At 45.6% G+C, this 19,811-nt stretch overlaps 1 protein-coding gene across 1 annotated transcript; it reads right to left on the reverse strand.

Moving 5' to 3' along the window:
* Nucleotides 1–7,598: 7,598 nt before the first annotated feature.
* LOC149351252 (uncharacterized) lies at nucleotides 7,599–12,832 on the reverse strand. The gene is made up of 4 exons (XM_089575601.1): nucleotides 12,799–12,832; nucleotides 9,985–10,055; nucleotides 9,229–9,429; nucleotides 7,599–7,943 (listed from the first exon to the last, which is right to left on the reverse strand). Exons 1-4 carry the CDS (start codon nucleotides 12,830–12,832, stop codon nucleotides 7,599–7,601), a joined length of 651 nt encoding a protein of 216 aa, XP_089431727.1.
* Between the last annotated feature and the right edge of the window lie 6,979 nt (nucleotides 12,833–19,811).

The following is a 19,811-nucleotide window of genomic DNA, read 5'->3' on the forward strand; positions in this document are numbered from 1 at the left end:
CTTAACCTCCTTGTCGACTTTTTATTGTTGCGAGTTGATAATCGATTCCCTGCGACATTAAACAGTAGTCAGTTGTCGATTGACTGTTCGAGAATTCCCCATGCGACTTGCTCTTCACGCTTAGGTTTTCTATTCACGTTGGCCAGCTTGCAATGATCGTTCAGTTTTAGCGTTAGCTTTTCTTTACTATGTTTGTATCCATCCAGGTTTTCGATGTGGCTATTCATATCTCCCGATGAGGTTATCTTGGCATCGTTTCCGAACTGTTTTATATCGTCATTTAGACTGGCAGACAGGCAGATAATTGTTAGCTTCCCCTTTGTATCGGGATGGTGACAAGTGCCACGTAGCCATTAATTCCAAGCTTGCTCAGAGTCTTCGGGTTAACTTCTCATTTTCTTCCCATTTCAAAACTACTCCCTTAACCTTCTCCGCCAATCCTCTAGTCGTCTCTTACTTGCTTCTACTTTTTTTTTTTTTAACTGAGCATGTCAAGGCTATTCCGAAACCCTAGTGCTTCGCGGATTCCGGCGGCGGCTTCTTTCACTGAGGATTGGAGGGCCTTACAGTGGATAAGAATATACTCTATTGGTCAAATGTTTAGGGGAATCCCCCAATGTAGAGTAGATTTGTAATAAGGGAGTAATTACTCACTGACTGTAGCCGTATGGCTGCGCTCGGGTGGATGTCAGTGAGTAATTACTCCCTTATTACAATATGCTCTATCCTTTCCTGTCTTGCATGCAGCCACAGAAAACACCCGGGTGTCAATTTTTTTTTCCCGGTAACACGTGGTCCTCAAGCACGCAGCCCTGGCGTCGAAAAGTAAACCACTCGTTTGGAATTGACAAAGTATTTTTCTCCTTTAATTTTAGATTTAGCCATCCTCCAACGTAGGCTTATCCTGGATTTTCTTTTGCTAGTGAGTATTTTCTGAGGTTCATACATTCTGTTTCAAAGTTGTCTTACTATCGGTTTCTTCCATTTGACATATGTGCTTATTAGCAAGCCATCTAGTTCTTCGCCTAAATGTAGTATCGATGCTGCATAGGTATATGTTCCTGAAAATTTTTGTCAGCCATCACTCCTCATTCATATCCCTCTAGCGCTCTTCATACTGCACCTTACTTTTTGCCTCACGCGCTTCCATTGTTAACCACCGCATATTACCTTGAACGTCTTCATTAGCAGCGTTTACATGTGCAACCACGGTAAGGCTACCCACTGTCCCCTGCTTTCATTCTAGAGTAGAATTTGTTGATTTGGTTTATTGGTTTTTTGGGGTTTAACGTCCCAAACGATTCAGGCTATGAGGGACGCCGTAGTGAAGGACTCCGGAAATTTCGACCACCAGGGGTTCTTAACTTGCACTGACATCACACAATAAACGGGCCTCTAGAATTTCGCCTCCATCGAAATTCGATCGCCGTGGCCGGGATCAACCCCGCGTCTTTCGGGTCCGCAGCCGAGCACCATAACCACTGAGCCACCGCTGCGGACTAGTGTAGAATTTTAGGCAGATCCCAAGGACATCACAGTGTTTGCAAACGTCAAGCCTAGTGCCATTGCGCCTTTCTAGATTCTCCAAATAACTTCATATTGTCATATCACCAGAGCGCGCGACTCACGAAAGCTGCGTTTCTTTTAGAGTGCAGCTCTTAGGCGTCCGCTTCTGCGTTTCGCGGCGTCGCCGTTTCCGTCGCCGTTGTCCGTTGTAACCAGCAGTGAACATCCTTTAAGCTGCGAAAGCAGTGGAGCGGGAGCTTGGAAAGGAGAAAGTAAAATCGCAACCTCCTTCCCTCATTCCCCCCTTAGCAACCGGCGCGCCGGTGGGAGGCGCAGCTGTGCATCGCAACCGTGGCGTCGCACAGTAGCGGTAGAACGAGCGCGCGCGTCGGCTGTGGCAGCTACAACGCCGCTCCTTCTCCAGACGTCTCGTTGCAGTCGAGTGAGTGAGACGCATAGATCCGAAGCGTCCCAGTGATTCCGCGCTAAGCGGTTCGCGGAAGCGGCAGTGGGTTGACCACAAGGCTTTCGCCAAGCATACTTCAGAATTTCTAAAGGGTCTTGTATTTTTTTGAAGAAAGGAAATCCGCAGTATCTGTCTCCCACAGCTGCGAAACCGATAGAGGGGGGGGGGGGGGGGGGGGCTTGGAAAGCAGAGGGTAAAATTTGTAAATTTGTAAGCCTTCCCAGACCAGATAGGCCAGACCGGGCGGTGTGTCAATGACCGGGCGGTGGAACATTTGCGGGCGTTAAGGGGCGGAGGGACACATTTGGCAGAACATTGTGCGAACTGCAGAGCGTGCGAGCCGCGGCTGAAAGAGATAAAAATACTTGGCAGAGGCGGTGATAAGACGGCACGTGAACTATTAGAAGTCTTTCACATCAGGAAGAGGGGGCATGACTGTGTGAGTGACACGTCTGTTAATCTTTTGCACGCGGAGTACAGGTATCTCGAGCACGCATTGTGAACTGACGATGTGTTTCTTTACTGCGCATGTCTCCATTTATGTATATAATTTGCTCTCTTACCTGCGAATAAATCAGATGAAGTTAGCGCTTGTCCTTTCTCTTTCCTCTCTTGTGTGCGTGTTGTTGTGCGCTTGAATTCGTTTCAAAATAAGCTATGCACCATCTAGCCCAAACAGAAGTTTTGTTAAATTACACAGCCTACATCCTCTTTTTCCAAAAAATTGCAATAACAGTCCGTGGCTTACATTGTGGCAAGCCCCTTTCATATCCAAAAACACCATATCCAGTGGTCGTCCTTCACTTCCAGCAATTTCAATCCATTGAGAGCAAGTTGTTGCCTAACCGACATCCTTGTCTGAATTCATTCTGCACTACTCTCAAAACATCCGCCTCTTCAGTCCAACCATGTACTTGATCCTTGATGGCTTGCATTGCTATTCGACATAATACCGATGTCACCGTTAGATGGTATAGAACTCACTGCGATCTGTTTCACCTTTGCCTTTGTATATCAGACTTATTCTACTCTCTCCAACTTGGTGTGATTTCTTTAGATCTCATTACGTCACTTAAAGCAGCATACAAGGTATTTCTTGCTTCTTCACCAAGCAATGGAATTAGCCTTGTTTCTGTACGCGATGCGGCCCTTTTCTCCGCTTTTTCCCAAGGTCTACGTCTACGCGAAAAACCTCCGCTTTGTAGGAGTTAGCACCACGCTGAGTACCGCTGGCGCCATCACTTCATCATTTCATTAACAAGTGTACCGTGCAAAATCGTGGAATATGTAATTTACTCCCAAATCATGCAATTTTTGGATTCAGATAATTTCTTCCGTCCATCACAGCATGGATTTCGCAAGGGGTTCTCTTGCGAAACTCAACTAGCCATTTTTATACATGATATTCACGCCAACCTTGATACTAACCTACAAACTGACTCCATTTTCCTAGATTTTGCTAAGGCATTCGACAAAGTACCTCATCAACGCTTGCTTCTTAAACTCTCCCAGTTGAACCTACATCCGAATATAATTGCATGGATTAAAGCTTTCCTCACGCATCGCTCTCAGTCCGTCGTCATTAATAACCAACTTTATAATCCGCTTCCAGTAACCTCTGGCATCCCACAGGGTTCTGTTCTCGGTCCTTTGTTATTCCTCATATACATTAATGATTTACCCCAGCATGACTCTTGTCACATCCGCTTGTTCGCCGATGATTGCGTCATTTATCGCTCAGTGAGTAACCATTCTGACCAATAATCCCTTCAGGCAGACCTGCGCCATGTGCAAGACTGGTGCTCCCAGTGGATGATGATGCTCAACTCTAACAAATGTAAGTGCATGTCCTTTCACCGCCGTCGCAATCCTCTTGTTTTCAAATAAACAGTCTGTAACTCTCCAGTTGACCTCGTCCAGTGATATAAATACTCAGGTGTCACCATTTGTAATGATTTATCTTGGCGTTTCCGCGTGACTAACCTGATATCATCTGCTAATAAAACACTAGGTTTCTTAAAACGTCACCTACGGGTAGTCCCACAACACGTAAGACTACAAGCGTACATCTCATTCGTTAGAACTAAACTTGAATACGCATCACCCATCTGGAGCCCTCATCAAGAATGCTTAACACACGCTATCGAAGCTGTTCACAACAGGGCTATCAGATTCATTCACTCCTCATACTCGTACGACGTGAGCATATCATCCCTCAAATCGCAGTCAGGTCTAGCTAATCTTTCTACTCGCCGTCGCATAGCCAGTCTTGTCCTGTTTCACTAGTTCTTTTATTCACCACTAAAACAAGAACCATACATTTGCGCACTTCCACAACGCAGGTCCCATCGCATCGGTCATTCTCTTCAAGTTTGGCGTCCACGTGCCCGTACCACTGTTTTTGCCAACTCATTTTTTTCTCGTGCAGCAGCTGACTGGAACGGCCTTCCCCATAATATTGCTGCCATAACATGTTCATCATCATTTTCAAGCACTGTTGATTCCTGCATTTTGTAAACCCCACCCCTTATGTAACACCCTGGAAAAGGGTCTTTAAGGGAAACAAAGTGAAGTGAAGTGAAGTAAGATTATCTGCCATCCATTTATCGGTTGCATTTATCGATGCACCATATTTTGGGCGTGGTTCTTTTGTTTTTTGTGCTCGTTCCATTTGTCTTGAATTTCAGGCAAGGGTCTATTTTATTAGTCTACTTCCCGGTACTGCCCTGCAAGCCGCTTAGCGGATTCATATTGCATCCTTAATATCCACGTCCCACCAACATTTGGGTCTCTTTTTGCTACTCCACCGGTTTTTCTCAAGTACAAAATGTATACTTCTCTGAATTACATTTAGTACTTCATGATACGTTCATGACATATTTGAACCCTTTAGAATGTACTTTTCTACCGCTTCTGATATCGCATTCAAATGACGGTCATTCATATACCGAATTCCGTGCTGCATGTTATGTTTTCGTGGACCAGCTTCATCCTTTCCTATATGCCAAATCATTACGACTGACCTCTTATGGTCGCTGTCAGTACTATTTATTCCTTCCGCATCTATTTTCATTACATTCAGCCTTTCCTATAAACCTCCCGATATTAGGCAGTAGTCAATGCTGGAGGGGGAAAGCGCCGGATTCCCAAGTGATAACTTCCATATTTACTATAATAATTTCACTTCCATGTTTACTATAAGAAGGCCATTCTGGTCACACATGACCAACATCATTTTCTGGTTCAGTCTAGGTATCCATTGAGTTCTTATGTGTGAGCTTTCATATATCCCTGCATAAGAACCTTTCCTTTCCCTCACATTAGCTTGATATCTTCCGGTAGACTTTTGATCAAAGCTTCGTTTCTCGCCTTGCTGTTGCTTGCTCAACACAAGTGCACTACTCCTAATAATTGTTCTTTGCCTGAAATATTACATTTAACCCATGCATACTCCTCACATGGTTCATTTAATCTTTGCCAAGTGAGCCCATGCCTAAGCAACATCTCTACTCCTCCGCCTATTCGTTCTCCAGCCTGCTTATTGTAACCTTCCTAATGTAACCTGGAATAAGCGGAACTTCTTCGTGGTTCCTAAGGTGCGTTTCCGCGTACCTGTAAATTAGAGAAAGGCTAAACTAAGATAACTGAAAGGATAAAAGTCACCTTTCGGTAGTAAAGCAACTATTCTGGCAATAAACTTTTTTGCAGAGCCTACGACAAACTGAGTCCCTCATCACGGGGTCGTGTTAACTTAGGCCATATAAACAGGGTGTGAAAATGCCCATCCACATTTTCACTACAATTTTTTCCACCAGCAGAACTTGGCTCTTAGCAGCCTTATCATTATTATCATAAACCACCGTAAAGTCCATGGCCACGGGCCTGCCATTACGCGTGTCTTCCATCAGCCTCGACTACTTGTCTAATTATCCGCCCCCTTAGATTACATTTACCTGTTGGCTATAAATAAATAACTATGCGGAAGGCAATAACACCTCAGTGCGCGACCGAAAAATGATGTAAGTCATCTTTCCACCCGTTGTCTTTAGTTCTAAGTTTGAACTGACCTCACAGTCTCTAGGTTTGTAAATACATGCCTTCTCTTTGCCCCTGTAACTTTGTCTCGCGTCCATGGCGGTGGGTTGCAAGAGGCAGTGACACCGACACTGTGCCCCAACCTCTCTCCTCCCCCGCCTTTTGCACCGCGTGAGATCTCCCACTGCATTGCCCACATGTGCCAGAGTCATCTCGATCGTATCACCACAATGGCCACCTAATCGCGAGCGTCCACTTCTCCGTCAAATTTGCTTTCCCATTGATCAGCCAGTGACTGTGTCATTTTACGTTTGCGACGTGCTACAGCACCCATACGGACGTATTTAGGTCAGAAAAAAGTGCACCATGAAATTGTCGCTGCAGGGTAACAGCACATTTGATATAAGCCGTGCCTGGTGGCACATTCGTGACAACACTGCGACCTTAACGGCCATGATGTGGCTACGTTATTGGTATGGTTAGGGAACGGATGTAAAATTGTTGTTCATGTCGCCTCCGGTAGGCTGTCGGCGGATTTCTTCAACATACCTTTTCCGTTGGTAACAATGGCCGCGAAGGTTTCAAGGGTGGGCAGAACCTACCGTAATTCGGTGGTCTTTGCAATACTACTAGGAGAACAGATCAACACTCTGTTTATTCTAGTGCACGAAGTAAGATACAGCTCGCAAAAGTGTCCCATGATCCCTCCTTTCCGTCACCAAAGAGTGGGCATCATTACGAGGCCGAGATGGATGCCCATGCGTTGACAGGCAAAACCTGCTTGCGTGAACTTTGCAAAGTAAAACAAAGATCAACGAAAGGGCAAGAACTGTCAAGAAACAGAAACTGATTGCCATCTTTTGCTACACACACACACAAAAAAAACATAAGTACCAGAGAGAAGTCCTCCACCTTGAAGATCAGTGCACTGAGTTTCCGTTCCGTGTCGTTGAGTATGTATTCGCATGATTACTACTCCTAAATGTATTTGTTCGGCAACTGTATTATACGTCAAATCACGTTGCCTTTAATCAGTTGTGCGTTCGCCTTCAGTACAAAGGTCTGTGTATTAAGGCTTAAATACATCACAAAGTGGGCATTTGCCGCGTATATATATACATCTGCTTAGCATAACCCCTGGCTTGAACAGAGAACAAGTCATCACCACAACGAAGAAAAAAAGCAGGAATGTTCTTGCGTTCACCGTCTCCATTTCGGGTGTTTTCCACAGCATATCCCTTGAAGCAACACCCAGCAGCTTCTGCATGTGAAGTATAAATAACTATATTTATGAATAGAATGATTCGATCTAGTCCCTGGGGGGACAGAGCGGGGTGGCCGTTTGCCAAGACAGGTAATGTGCAGGAAATCTGTCACAAATTCAGTAAAGTCACGCGGCGTGATTCCGAGAAGGATCACGACTGAAAGCTTCGAAAGCCCTGATGTGAAGCCATGACATGGGTCTCTGTGCTTGGCGCCAACGGGCAGTAGACGCAGCGCTTCGCGCCGTTTTCAGGAGGCTCGCCATGCGCGATTCTTGCCAGGCTCCGATATAAAATGGGGCCGTGGTGGCCCGTGAGATTCGGTGGGTTCAAGGGTCGACGGACTGGGCACGGGACGAGTCACGTCCCTCTCGGGACGTCTTAGAAAGCCGGCGGCCAAATTGCTCCCGGTCTTCAAGAGGCAGTGTCTCGACGGGCGCCCACGCATCCAGGAGGAAGTCATCGAGGTCATCTTCTTGGCGCTCCCGCGTGCTCGGTTCCTCACGGTGCGGCTCATAAACCGGGACATGGAAGTCGGGCTCGAACAGGTCCTCCAGGAACTCTCCGTCCGAGTTGTAGTCGGAGTCGTCCAGCTCGTTGCCGTGGAGGAAGTAAAAGTCCTTGGACATTTCGCACGGCAGCGACTCGTCCGGGTTCGTGCAAGTTAGGGTTGCCTGCAATTTACGCGACAGAATGCGTAAACAATAGGCCTAGGAGGAATAACAGCCTCTGCGTTGCTCATTTTAAGGTCAACGCATAACCAGATGGGCAAGTTGGTGGCACACTGATAATGAAGTTTTTCATAAATTCGGGTACCCAAAGCCGACGTAGCAACACGTGCGTTCTTTCTTCTTGCTTACCCGCGCTTGGCGTATATTGGACATGTTTTTAGTGAATAAACTTCAGTTGTGAGTAGGGGCTCGTCCTGTGCTTCACTCCCTTTCGTCTCCGTTTTTAGGGCTGCTCCCTAACAATCATTCCAGGGGCTAAGTTGCAAGTTGGTGGAGTTGCTAGTTGGCGGGACCGTAATTATGGGGCCGGCTTGTTGCATCTCGTTAGCGATTAGAGAAAGGCAGTTTTTTCTTTCACACAGTGCTCCACGTTGTGAAAAAAAAAATTTCCCTAAGGCCTTTCTTGGCCATCTGTCAGCAGGTGCTAGGCTTCTCATCTCTCTACTGAGGAAGTGCCAAATAAAAACGCGAACAGCAGCAGTAGTCATTGATACTCGACACACTTGAGCTCACAATACCTCTAAGTAAATTAGAATTAAAATCCTCTTCTACGTTGGGCGTTGGCTGTAGTCTGAAAGGCAGCTATTTTGCAATTGCAGTATTCCTAGTAGCACTGACTTTCTGTGCACGTTGTACCTGGACAGGTACCAACTGTCATGCTGCGCTGAACGAAGCAGCCTTATGATTATGCAACGATTTCGATATTCCATGAAGCAAGCTTGAATGACATGTCTTTCGTGGTGTGATTTTACTAAATTTTTGTCTTTAGTGATGCAGTTTATTAGGTAAGAGATAAAGTTTGAGAGGTTAAAATAATTATTTGCCTCCCCCTCATTTGACAAGATTTATTTTGTAACCTTCAAGCCAATCTGACTTTCACAGCTAGCTGCTAACTGCTTCGAGTCTCCAACAGGACTGTACACTGTGCCTGGTGCATGCACATAGTTGATCTATGGCATGACGCAGCCTTGTTAACTTTTGTTAAGGACATGGGTCTGATTCGAGCCCCCTGAAAGTATTATGCGTGCATGTGTTTCGTTTCACCGTTTTCATCCTCACCTGGAGTAGTCTGCCGTGTAGACCACCACGAAAGCATACGCAGAAATTATAAAAATATACCTCTGCCTCCTCTTCCATGGCAGTCTTGTTAAAGCAACGACGGAGAGTGAAGGTCCCTATGCATCATGCATTTAGAACTGTCTCACTCTATCAGTACGGCGATAATTACCTGGTTGAAGACTGTCTTGTTGTGACACTGGAAGGAGTATCTGTAGAAGAATGTGGACTGGGAACCTGGCACTCGGTGACAGACGTGGTAGAGTCGGCAGTTGGTGTCCGTGTCGGCAAAGTAGCCGACAGTGCGACAGCGAAACGTGGTGCTTTCGTTGACAAATACCAGGGAAGACCCCGAGGGCAGCGTCTCCGTTGGCTGCACAGGCAGGCCCACGCACGCACATTAAAAAAAAAAAGCAATGGATGCTTTCGATTAACACATAATCACATGTTCCCCACACCCCTTTGCGACTACGTACGTTAGGGCCGTTCTGTGAAATATATTTCAGTATCTAAGCTTTGAACACTTGATTGCAGCTGCTGTACAAAAAATTCACAATTCTGAGCATGCCGGTCTCGGTTTTGCACCTTCTGAAGATTGATGATGTAAATCATGAGCCAAACCTGTTCAAAATTCTTTGCTCTGTTCGTCGCCATAAATCTTTATGGCTCATTAATTGCTGTTGATCTCACTGATGCACAAAAATCAGGTTCAAAGCAACGAATTTAAACATAGGCTAGGCGGACTTCGTTAATCTTTTCATGTCAATTTCATACCATAAAGGAACCACGACTTCCCGTTTAAAGTAAAAAAAAATATTTCGTTGATGAGCTCGGTAACCTAGTAGCCTTTTTTATCAGTATCTACGACAATAAAAGCGATTCCATTTCTTGCTGAAGGACAAACGGGCCATTGGCTCCATGTTCATACCTCGTGCTTCGGGCCACTACCGTTGTCGTAATACTTGCTTCTGTGTGCGGCCTCCAGAACTCCAAAAGCACCTGCACAAGGAACGGTGATGTGGTTGAACAAAATTGATGAAATCGTTGTTGTGCATGATTTTCGTAGAAACAGAGGCTGCCCTTGACAAGAATCTTAAAGACGGCGGATTCAGTTGAGGTAACGTCTACTCTACTCATAAGTACTTTAGATCTTTTTCATGCCTGTTGAAGCATATATATCTCTTAAGTAAATGCCGCATGTTTAATACTGGTACCCTTAAAATTATGATATCCTCCGGTTTGCACGTCGTTACTCCCCTGAAGCTCCAATTTGTTTACTGTCTAACATTTAATTTGTATTCTCTTTTTTTTTGCGATATCGTCTTCCTTTTGCTAATGACGTGCATATTTATCTGCACGCTGGGCTAGATCTCTGCCGACTGTATATTTCTTCTTTTACAAAAGCGGCCAACAAATCTCACCGCTAGTTTCTTCATCGTAAATACAGTGTACTAAATGTCTTCAATTTAATTGAATTAACAGCTTAGCCACCTTTAGAGATCAGCTCGCAAGTGTTAGCGATAGTGGTCAACTTGTGTTGTTGGGTGAGTCTGGCGTCCGAGAGAGATCAATTGTTGAACGTGAAGAATTTACAATGTGAAATAATGGCGTCTAGCTTTAATGACATTTCCTCGAAAAGGATTTCTTGGTGTTGATCATACAATAGTCCGTGTTATTATTAACAACTTAGATTCGTTATGTCATCTAAATGTTTCAAACAAGAAAACTGCTGCGCATCTCAAATGAAAAGTGGAATCAAATGTCGATAAAATCAAGTCAATGCCGATTTACCGCCATAATGAAGCTTATCTACGCTGCGTACTTAATAGCTTACATTCATAATGCATAGCTGAGTGTAAAAATATTCGTGTTAAAAAAAAAAACCAACATCTTTTCATGAGACCACCAATAAGAGTTTAACGACATAAACAGATAACTGCACACTATGCTACCTTTACGTGACCTTCTCGCCCGCACAGTGGGCACTTTAGCTTCTGTTGTACGCATGCCTTGAGAGTTTTGTAATTGTTAAGCCGAATTTCTTGATTTGCGGCAAACAGACGCCTATGTACAGAGCGTTTCATTTGATTCAAAACCGGCCTTTCTTCAATGAAAATTGCGCAAAAGATAGTGATCACTGTTTTTCGGGTTGGGCTGTCTGGCCATTTGGCTGAACGTAATGTCTGATTCAGAAGAGGAACAGAATATACGATATCACGCGCAAAAGTAGAAACCTGACAAATGACATCTCGGCTTCTTTTTGCCGCTGACCGCAAGATGAATGTTACATGACCTCTTTTCTAGCGATGCTTAATAGACTAGAGCGTCAGGTCCTCGGTTAGCGTTTTGCTGAAAGGAAAATTTTTTGCTCGGCCCACAACAAAAATTTCCCGGTTAAAACGCCAATAACGCGATGCAGTTTTTCTCGAATGCTGTCTGAAGCCAAATAAAAGAGCCATATAAAATGTACTTCGGGTAGCGACAGAGTATTTAGAAGCTAAAGGTAGGACTCCGTGCGGCGTGTGGTGAATGCTGCATTCTGGATACGTTTTGGTATATTCGACCGCAAGAAGAGAGCTGCGACATCTTGTTGGAAAGTGCACACAGGAGTCTCAAGGGGGCACATTACTCCTGCTCCTTGTCTACTTCAGAGCGCAGTTTCAGAGACATATTTCTCTTTGATTCATATCGTTTGGTTGTCATGAAAAACACAGTGTTATGAACGTTCGTATGTGCCTGTATGGCACATCATACCTATTCACGCACTGACACAGAACATAACCATTCTCTGAATTCGTAGGTGCACCCTTTGCTTCATGAGCTGATATGAAAAGATGACGATTCGTGTAACAAAACTGGACGCATACTGTTGCACTCGTTCAGATAACGCGCTGTTCCACTACCACCGAGGTATGTGGAAGTGAACTGCAGTGTTAAGGTCTGTATGGCTTGAGCACAGGTTTTATTTCACTGATTACCGTAAGTTAAATTACACAACAAGCATGGAAATTTTAGTGCACGAAGGAAATGCCTCAGTTACGTGCTCTTCGACCCGGTGCTCAAGAATGGCCAAAACCTCGGAAGAGTTTGCAGGAGAGTACAATACAAATGGTGGCGGCTTGAGCTGTCCTTAGAAGAATGCGCGAATACTTCGTCACACCAAGCCAGCGTATCAACAGAAACATCAAGTAGCAAACTAGGTAAGGGGAACCCTTTCAACAGATTCACTGAAATGCTCCAACTAGACGCTAAGCTTTTTCGAGGTATTCTTGTTTCAGCGCCCTGTTACCGAACTCTATGAAGCTGTGATGCCATGCATGTTACACTGCTCTGCTCTCACAACATTGTTTTTAACTGGTTCATTTGCTTGAAGAGTTATAGTTAAAAAAAGAGGTCCAGAATAATCTATATGGTCAGGTAATATCACATAGTATTTGGCTATAATTTCTTTACATAATGACATGCGTGAACGTTGCGTGAGCGCGCAAGGTGGTCAGGTCCTGCACGTTTACGGAACGTTTTGAATGGGGAGGCTCCCAGAAATACATATGTCCACATATTACGCCATAGTAGAGTACGCATATGACACCCGCGGGACACATGAGGCATGAAGCGTACTTCGTTTTCAGTAGAAATTCCAGGGAAAGCGGCGGCGCGGATGCGTAACACCGTTGTTAACACCCAGGCCGTGGCTTTTGCCGGCGTAGCAGCACAAGGAAAGCTCCCATCCCAGGCAGCCTACCTATAAGAACGATGATGCAGGCGTAGAGTTGCATGTTGGACATCGCTTGCGTACTCCGGGGAAAGCTTGGGATGATGTGGTCGCACACAGGCTTGGTGTCCGGGCGTACTTTACAAGAGCACAGGGTGAAGATGCGAGTCTTGGAGCTACAACGGCACTCTGCTTCCCAAGAGGCGCTGCGAGACGTTTTTATACGAACGGAAAAGAAAAGCGCAGATGGGCGCCAGCCCCTTTCCTCTTTGCACTGCGTTGTCGGTGCCCCTAGGCGGCAAAAAAGAAAAGGGGCGCTTTCCTGCGGCCGTGTCGCCGCTGGCCGGCTGGGCCTGGCGGGAGCAGAAAGGAATTTTCGTGCAGCGTGCGGGTTTCACAGTCGACCCGAGCTTCCCGGACTGCTGTCGTTCCGCGACACGACATTCAGCGCTGTGACATGACGCGTCGGAGGATGGGAATAAACCGAGCGCGAGCGGCGCTTAGGCGGAATGGTACCAGCGCGCCAGTTCCGTCTTAGCGGGATGCGCTTTCTCCGCGCTAACTGAGCACGAAAATAAAACGACGCTCTTTTTTCGACGCCACGTGCTAAGAAAAAAAAAAGGGCCTTCGCTGCGCCGGACTAGTCCTCCCAGTAACGTCTATTGCACAAGCTTCGGACAGGGCCTTAGATAACGCCAAGAAAGTGACCGTGAGTCTTCACGGGCGGACACAGTATCGTCAACGCGACAAACACCCGCCTATTTTACTGCGTGCGTGGTGAAATAGGAGGAAGGAGGAGGGATGTTTCTATATCCTTCCGTGAGGAACTGTGCTCATGGCCTACAAATGTGCACTTCATTTTTTTTTTTTGTCTTGGCTCAAATTATCTTGCACCAATGTCACCTCCGTCTGTCCACGAAGAGTATACATTTTGTAGTAATGGAACCTGATGTTGATCGTTTCTTTTGTTCGTTGTTTTTAATTCGTTCTATGGGCTCAGAGCAACCAGTGCTCCTCAGATAATCCAGGATGTGTAAGTGTTTAACATTTGATTAAATGAAAAATTTGTGGACGAATAAAGAAAGTTACAACGCAGATGTACTTTTCTTGACTGCAACACAATAGTTTCGCTTGAGATGTGTCACATGCGGTTTGCAGCGTTCATTACCTGGTTTCTTCAATGTTCGCTGGACTTACGCCTTGTAGCTATGTTGCTAGCCGAATGGCTACACTTTACTCGGTGTTCTGAGAATTCAAGCGCCAACTACAAGCATCCCCCTTTTCATCGCCAATGCTCAGGGCAAATATTTCTTTCCGTTAAACAGGGTTGTAGATGCCTATCCATTGCAAATTTTCACAACATCCAGGGGGAGCCTCAGTTGAATATATTATGGCTGCGTTACGGAGGATCGCTTCTGGGGTTTATACACAAGTAGAATCGCTCTTGTTTTAAACTTTCACGATAAACTCGTGCCTGTCTGCTGATGGTGACAAACGCGTCTCAGCCAAACAGTCTGTTTTCTCGACGGTTCAATGCGGGAAGCAGCGATAAACTCACGAAAATATCGAAAAAAAATCGAATGTTGGGAAACACGAGATTTCGTATCTTGAAGCTCTTTTTGATTATATCCCGAAAAATTTCTCCCGGAACAACCCAGAAATGTCTTCGCGTATCCCCTTAAATGCATAACCTAGAGACAAGTAGTAAATCTGTCTGGTGTTAGAAAATGACCGGCGTGAAAGCAGGCCAGTGTCAGCCCCAGCTTTCGAAAAAATACAAAGTTTTTGCATTTAACACTACAGGTAAGCGAGGCTCAGCGACTGCCCTGCTGCTTAGCAGAAAACTAGCCAGAAAAGTTTGCCAGTCACTGTTGCTTAAGTTTTATTTGATAAAGCTGCACTCTTTTGCCTTTCCCAGCTGAATAACTTTATTAACCACGTGCTATTTCATATAGGAATATAGATTTCTAATTGTGCCTACTGATGGAAAGCGAGGACATTTAGAAACGCTTTCACCGTTGCCAGGTGTTCGAGGAAGCGCCGAATGAAAGGCGCAGGCCGGGCGCCTGGATCAACGCACGGCGCTGGCCGCTGCGAGGCGCCACGAAAAGGCTGCATAAAGGTTTATTTACTGACAACGCTTGGTGTCTAAGCATGGGAACAAAACACGGCGTGGTATGTAGGCATGCATTGCCGCAGTGTGTGCGGTCGTTTATAAGCGTTGCACAGACTCGACCGCAAATGTTTTCAACACGAGCAGTAATACAAAGATTTCGCGCATACAACTATAAATAGGCCCTTTTGCTTTCTGGTAAAACCCGGTTTCTCCCGATTCTCGCACCCTGAGCAGATTGTTCGAAAATCGGCTGAAACCCGATTTCTACCCGAAAATGCACGGAAAGTAGTTTGTCAGCACTCGAAGCTGAACGCACCATTCGGAAACTAGCGCGTGCCTTATACTTGTTCTATAACGGTGTTTTGAGTTAACTGTTGATGTTCGTAAAAATAATTAAAAGCTTGGTTGAACCTGTGGAAGTTCGAGAAGTACGTTTTCGAAGCGCACGCGCATTGGCGGGATGTTTCATTGACAGCATGTCAAGCGCTACCCACTCTAATTACACCTTGCTCTAAGGCGATTGAGTATTTTGAACGGCCGCTGTGATCCTCAATGTTTTCGCAGAATACGAACAAAGGCAACCAGTCCCAGCACAGCAGGGCTGTTGCACGCGGGGATGGTAACGTACGTGGTGAAATAATTGTAATAAATGAGATAACATATACCTGACTAGTTAAGGAGCTTCTTGCTGTTAGTCGCCATTCATAGGTTGTTTATAAAAAGTCTGAACAGCAGCAAGAGCATTCCATGTCTCGCGTGATAACGTGCGCTAATAGTATATTATTTTTCCTGCAAAAATGATGCGATAAGACCCCACCGTTCAAACCTTTTGTTCAACAGCCACATTACCACCAGAATTTGTAATAAAAAAAAAAAATAGGGCCCAGTTTTTACACCCAGAATTCCGAAATTTTATTTCAGTAGTTTTTCGCTAAGGTTTCAATTCCGCGGGATGAAGTAACAAGGCAAAGAGGACCCGCGGCCGCACAAGCCGCACCGCGACAGCCAGACTGCCGTGGGCAACGGCGATGGCCGCAGTCATGAGAGGCGGGGCGATGCTCACGGAGGCACTAGCCGAGAAGAAATGGAGAAGAGAAATCGACCTCGCGGAAACGGCAAGCAACTAAAAATTCTGCGTTTATTCCTCTGCTCGTGATACGGTTTTCTGAGAAATTCTTTTGTACGGTCAAATGTATAATGAAGCAAAATTTGAAAAAAAAAAAATCTCAGAAAACATTTAAAACCAAGTTTCAGTAGATTATACCGAGGTGTAGTTGCCACTTTGGGAATTTTCATCGGAGGAGTTTCTCAGATTTAAAAGCGCGCGCCAAGTCGCCTTGTCACACACGAGGAGGAGTGTGTGACGTCAAACACCCTCAACAGCTAGGAAGCCGGCTGTAGTCATTAGAAGCGCGCCGTCGCACAATTTGTAACATAAAACGTGCAACATAAAAGAAAATTCGTTGCACAAATGGTGAAGGCGCCTCTGATGATGAAGTAGCTTTGCATTCCCAGCTCTGGCTTTGCACCGTTAGCGCCAAGCGACAACGAGGAACCAAGGGTAGTGGACGTGCCGGTCAGGCGGGTGGCCTGACATGCCAGACCAGCCACATCTTTAGGTTTTCTGTCCCATGGTCAACCTACAATGGCGGAAACAGTTAAAGTAACGTTACGTCGGACGTTAGGCACACGGGTTCACGTGCGGAGTTGAGGCGGAAGGTTAGCTGTTACGGCTCCATCAAATCGTCATTAGATCAGATATCCTATATATGATATATATCATATATATCATGTCATATATATGATCATATATATGATAAGCGGCGCGATTTGCAGACTACCCAAGCGTTCACCTTCTCACCCTGCATTGAACGTGGGGCAGCTGCAATTTCATGCCAGTTTGCAAACGCGAACGCATGCAAACGCAGACGTAAACGGGAGCACTAGCCCACAAGTAATATTTCACTGCACTGTACTGCGATAAATTATGCTCTGAACTGAACTAAGCGATCGTGAGCGCACATAACTAAACGTTGCGCTGAATTAGGCGTCGCAGTAAGATAACCTTTCTGCTTTCCCACGCTAATAGTGCGTCAGTCTAGATATGAGTTAGGAACCTCAAATTCTTGCAGCGTTGTTATTCTTTCAGCATATAGCGCTCTCACAATTCTGCTTATGTAGACAGGGACGTCAACAAGACATTTTCAGTGGTGTTGCGCATCAGGAGCTAACTGTCGACAATGAAAAATCACAGCAATAAATCTGTTTATTCACTAATGAAAGCGCTATACCCTACACACGCGCGCTAGCTCTTCCTTCCTGCTACCTGGGTACGAAAACAGCACTAACCTCTCTTCCTCTCCTTTTCTCAAACGCGCACCTGGCCCGCTTTGTGTTTTCTTGTGGAGACAAATGGTACAGCGTCGGCCTTTCGGAAGCTGTCTTTCGAACGCTATGGCTATACAAAATTGCAGAAAGTGCCATTTGCGCCTATTTTCCCTCAAAATCTTGTCGTATTTATCAGTTTTACCGCTTCAGCATCAAAAACTGCAGCAGTAAAATTTTATTCCAGTATCCTTTTACAACATGCGAAGAAAAATTTGACAGACAATCTCACCAATTGACGTGGCGAATCGACTGTTGGGTGAGTTGGTGCATGACTCGATGATACAAGGCGCCTTGTATCATGATGTGGCGAAGCTGCGACATCAGTGGGCTTTTGACTTTCGCTTTAAATTGCTCGCCTTCCCGTTGCGTCTTTGAGTTTGATTTCATCGTCAACTTTTGCTTCCGTTGCTACGTGGGTGGAAGCTTCTGACTCTGTGGACGCTTCTGGAGGGTGCAGATTTGGGTGGTGACCTTCTAGAGAGCTGAGGTGGGTGAAGAGTGAAGGTGGTTGTTCTGGTGGGTGGGTTTTTCTCATGGGCTTCTGGTGGGTACAGGCTTCTGGAGAGCGAAGACGAGGGGAGGCCTTCTGGAGGGTGAAGAATGAGTTCAGGAAAGTAAAAACAGCGCTAAATTCTACACAAACCACACAGAAAGACGGACAGGGCAGGCGCTGACTCCAACTAAGTTTACTGAAAGCCACTTCTTCGGGCTCTATATATGCAACATGTGGCTTTCAATACACTTAGTTGGAGTCAGCGCCCGTCCTGTCCGTCTTTCTGTGTGGTTTGTGTAAAATTTAGCGCTGTTTTTACTTTCCTGAACACAATGTCACACAAACTAGCCCTGCAAAAGGTACTGTTAAGTGAAGAATGAGGGCGGATGTTTGGGCAGTGGCCTTCTGTCATATGTATCTGATGTGTGGAGTACTTCTGGCGGGTGAAGGTGGGTTGCGCTTCACAAGCCTTCACTCCTTTGCAGTGACACGATGACGCCAGGATTTTCGCAGCAGGGCACTACTACTGCTGTCGCAGTAAAAAATTGTTCATGCAAAAGGGGAAAACACAGCAGGAGGAAGGAGATGGCTTCGCGTATACATATATGAGATGGACATGGCACCCTCCTTCATTCTCTGCGGCGGTGAGCTGACAATGCATGTAGCGTGTTTCACACTCGGACATATGGTTTCGATGGTGTGGACTGTTCGGTTTCGTAAAAAGAAATCAAAATGGGCGGTTAAGGGTTTAAAAGAATGGTAGAATTAACGCGGATACTAATAAAACTGCACCATCCTGCGCTGCGTCGCTGCACACTTCAGCTATGACAGCTGTCAAAAGTAGAAGGTCCGTGGTCAGCAAAACTTTGCGCGCGTCAGTTGGCAGCATTTGGTATGCCCATCGTAACATGTAGTATGAAATATGTATACACGCCGAAAAAACAACAGCTCGTTCTTGGCTGGGCTGCCACGCTCAACGTTCATATCTCTGTAAAAATATCTGTAAATTCTGGCGCTACCTGAAAACATTTTTATAACGCATTTACTTACGGTGCATGTAATGCACCGTAAATTCCACCCCTAAACCATCAGGAACATCGCTTGTATATTATACGGATGTTCATGGCGGCTCACTGAGTTCGTTAATAAAACACTCCATTAAAATGCCATGCTCATCAATATTAGAAAAAAAAAACTCATGGTAAGAAGGCCCTGAGATATTTTTCGTTGTAGTAATTAAATTAATTACTCACTAAGGCCAAAGCCCGCAATCCAGGAAAACAAAGTATGCGCATTTTTTGGTTTACGCGGTGACACTCCGGTTTGCAGCCGTTGGCTGCGCGGTTTTGTAACAAAATGTCTTCTGCGTACAGGTAGCCCTGGTGCTCTGGCGCTGTATTCTACAAGCTGTGCATTTTCTATCGTCTATTTCGCGTCCATATGGTCCACTGTCCTTGGTCACTCATTCATATACCCGCGGCTTTCAAGTGTCTGGGGGAAGCGACCCGGCCACTTGGCCGTTGGCGACCGAAACTCACTATTTGCTGCCATTGGTTCGACATGCAGCCAATGGTTACGTCCCGTCGCCAACCACCCAACGGTCGGGTGGCTTCCCCCAGACGCTTGAAAGCCGCGGGCTTACGAATGAGTGACCAAAGACAGAGGACGAAATGGACGCGAAATAGATGATGGAAAATGGACAGCTTATAGAATACGGCCCCTGTAGCCGTTTTGCCTCAATTCTTATCTTCTGTCTTTGGCTTTCAGTGGCATTGTTCCGGCTAGTTTGCTACGCGCACATATAGCATGACTCCCAGAAAGGAATACATAAAGTAATTTTGAACACATCGTGTCTCCCAAACGATTTTCTAGACTTCGGTCCACGCGCAGCTCTGCAAGCAGGCTCCATAGACGTTTCCAGCAAATACGAAACTCTGAATGCTACGTATAGCAAGCCGAACTCGAGTTCTTTTTCTCGAAGTGTATGGAAACTAAATGCTCCGGTATATATCTTGACGACTTCAATGCGTACTGCTTTTCATACCT

Source organism: Amblyomma mixtum, chromosome 3, assembly GCF_055824585.1.
Source record: "Amblyomma mixtum isolate Tamu chromosome 3, ASM5582458v1, whole genome shotgun sequence".
Lineage (NCBI taxonomy): Eukaryota > Metazoa > Arthropoda > Arachnida > Ixodida > Ixodidae > Amblyomma > Amblyomma mixtum.

Coding starts and splice junctions, on each gene's coding strand:
- LOC149351252 (XM_089575601.1), bottom strand. CDS start 12,832: ATGCAACTCTACGCCTGCATCATCGTTCTTATAG. Junction 9,430..9,984: donor GTAGTGGCCCGAAGCACGAG/GTATGAACATGG, acceptor CTGCCTGTGCAG/CCAACGGAGACGCTGCCCTC. Junction 7,944..9,228: donor ACAAGACAGTCTTCAACCAG/GTAATTATCGCC, acceptor CGTAAATTGCAG/GCAACCCTAACTTGCACGAA.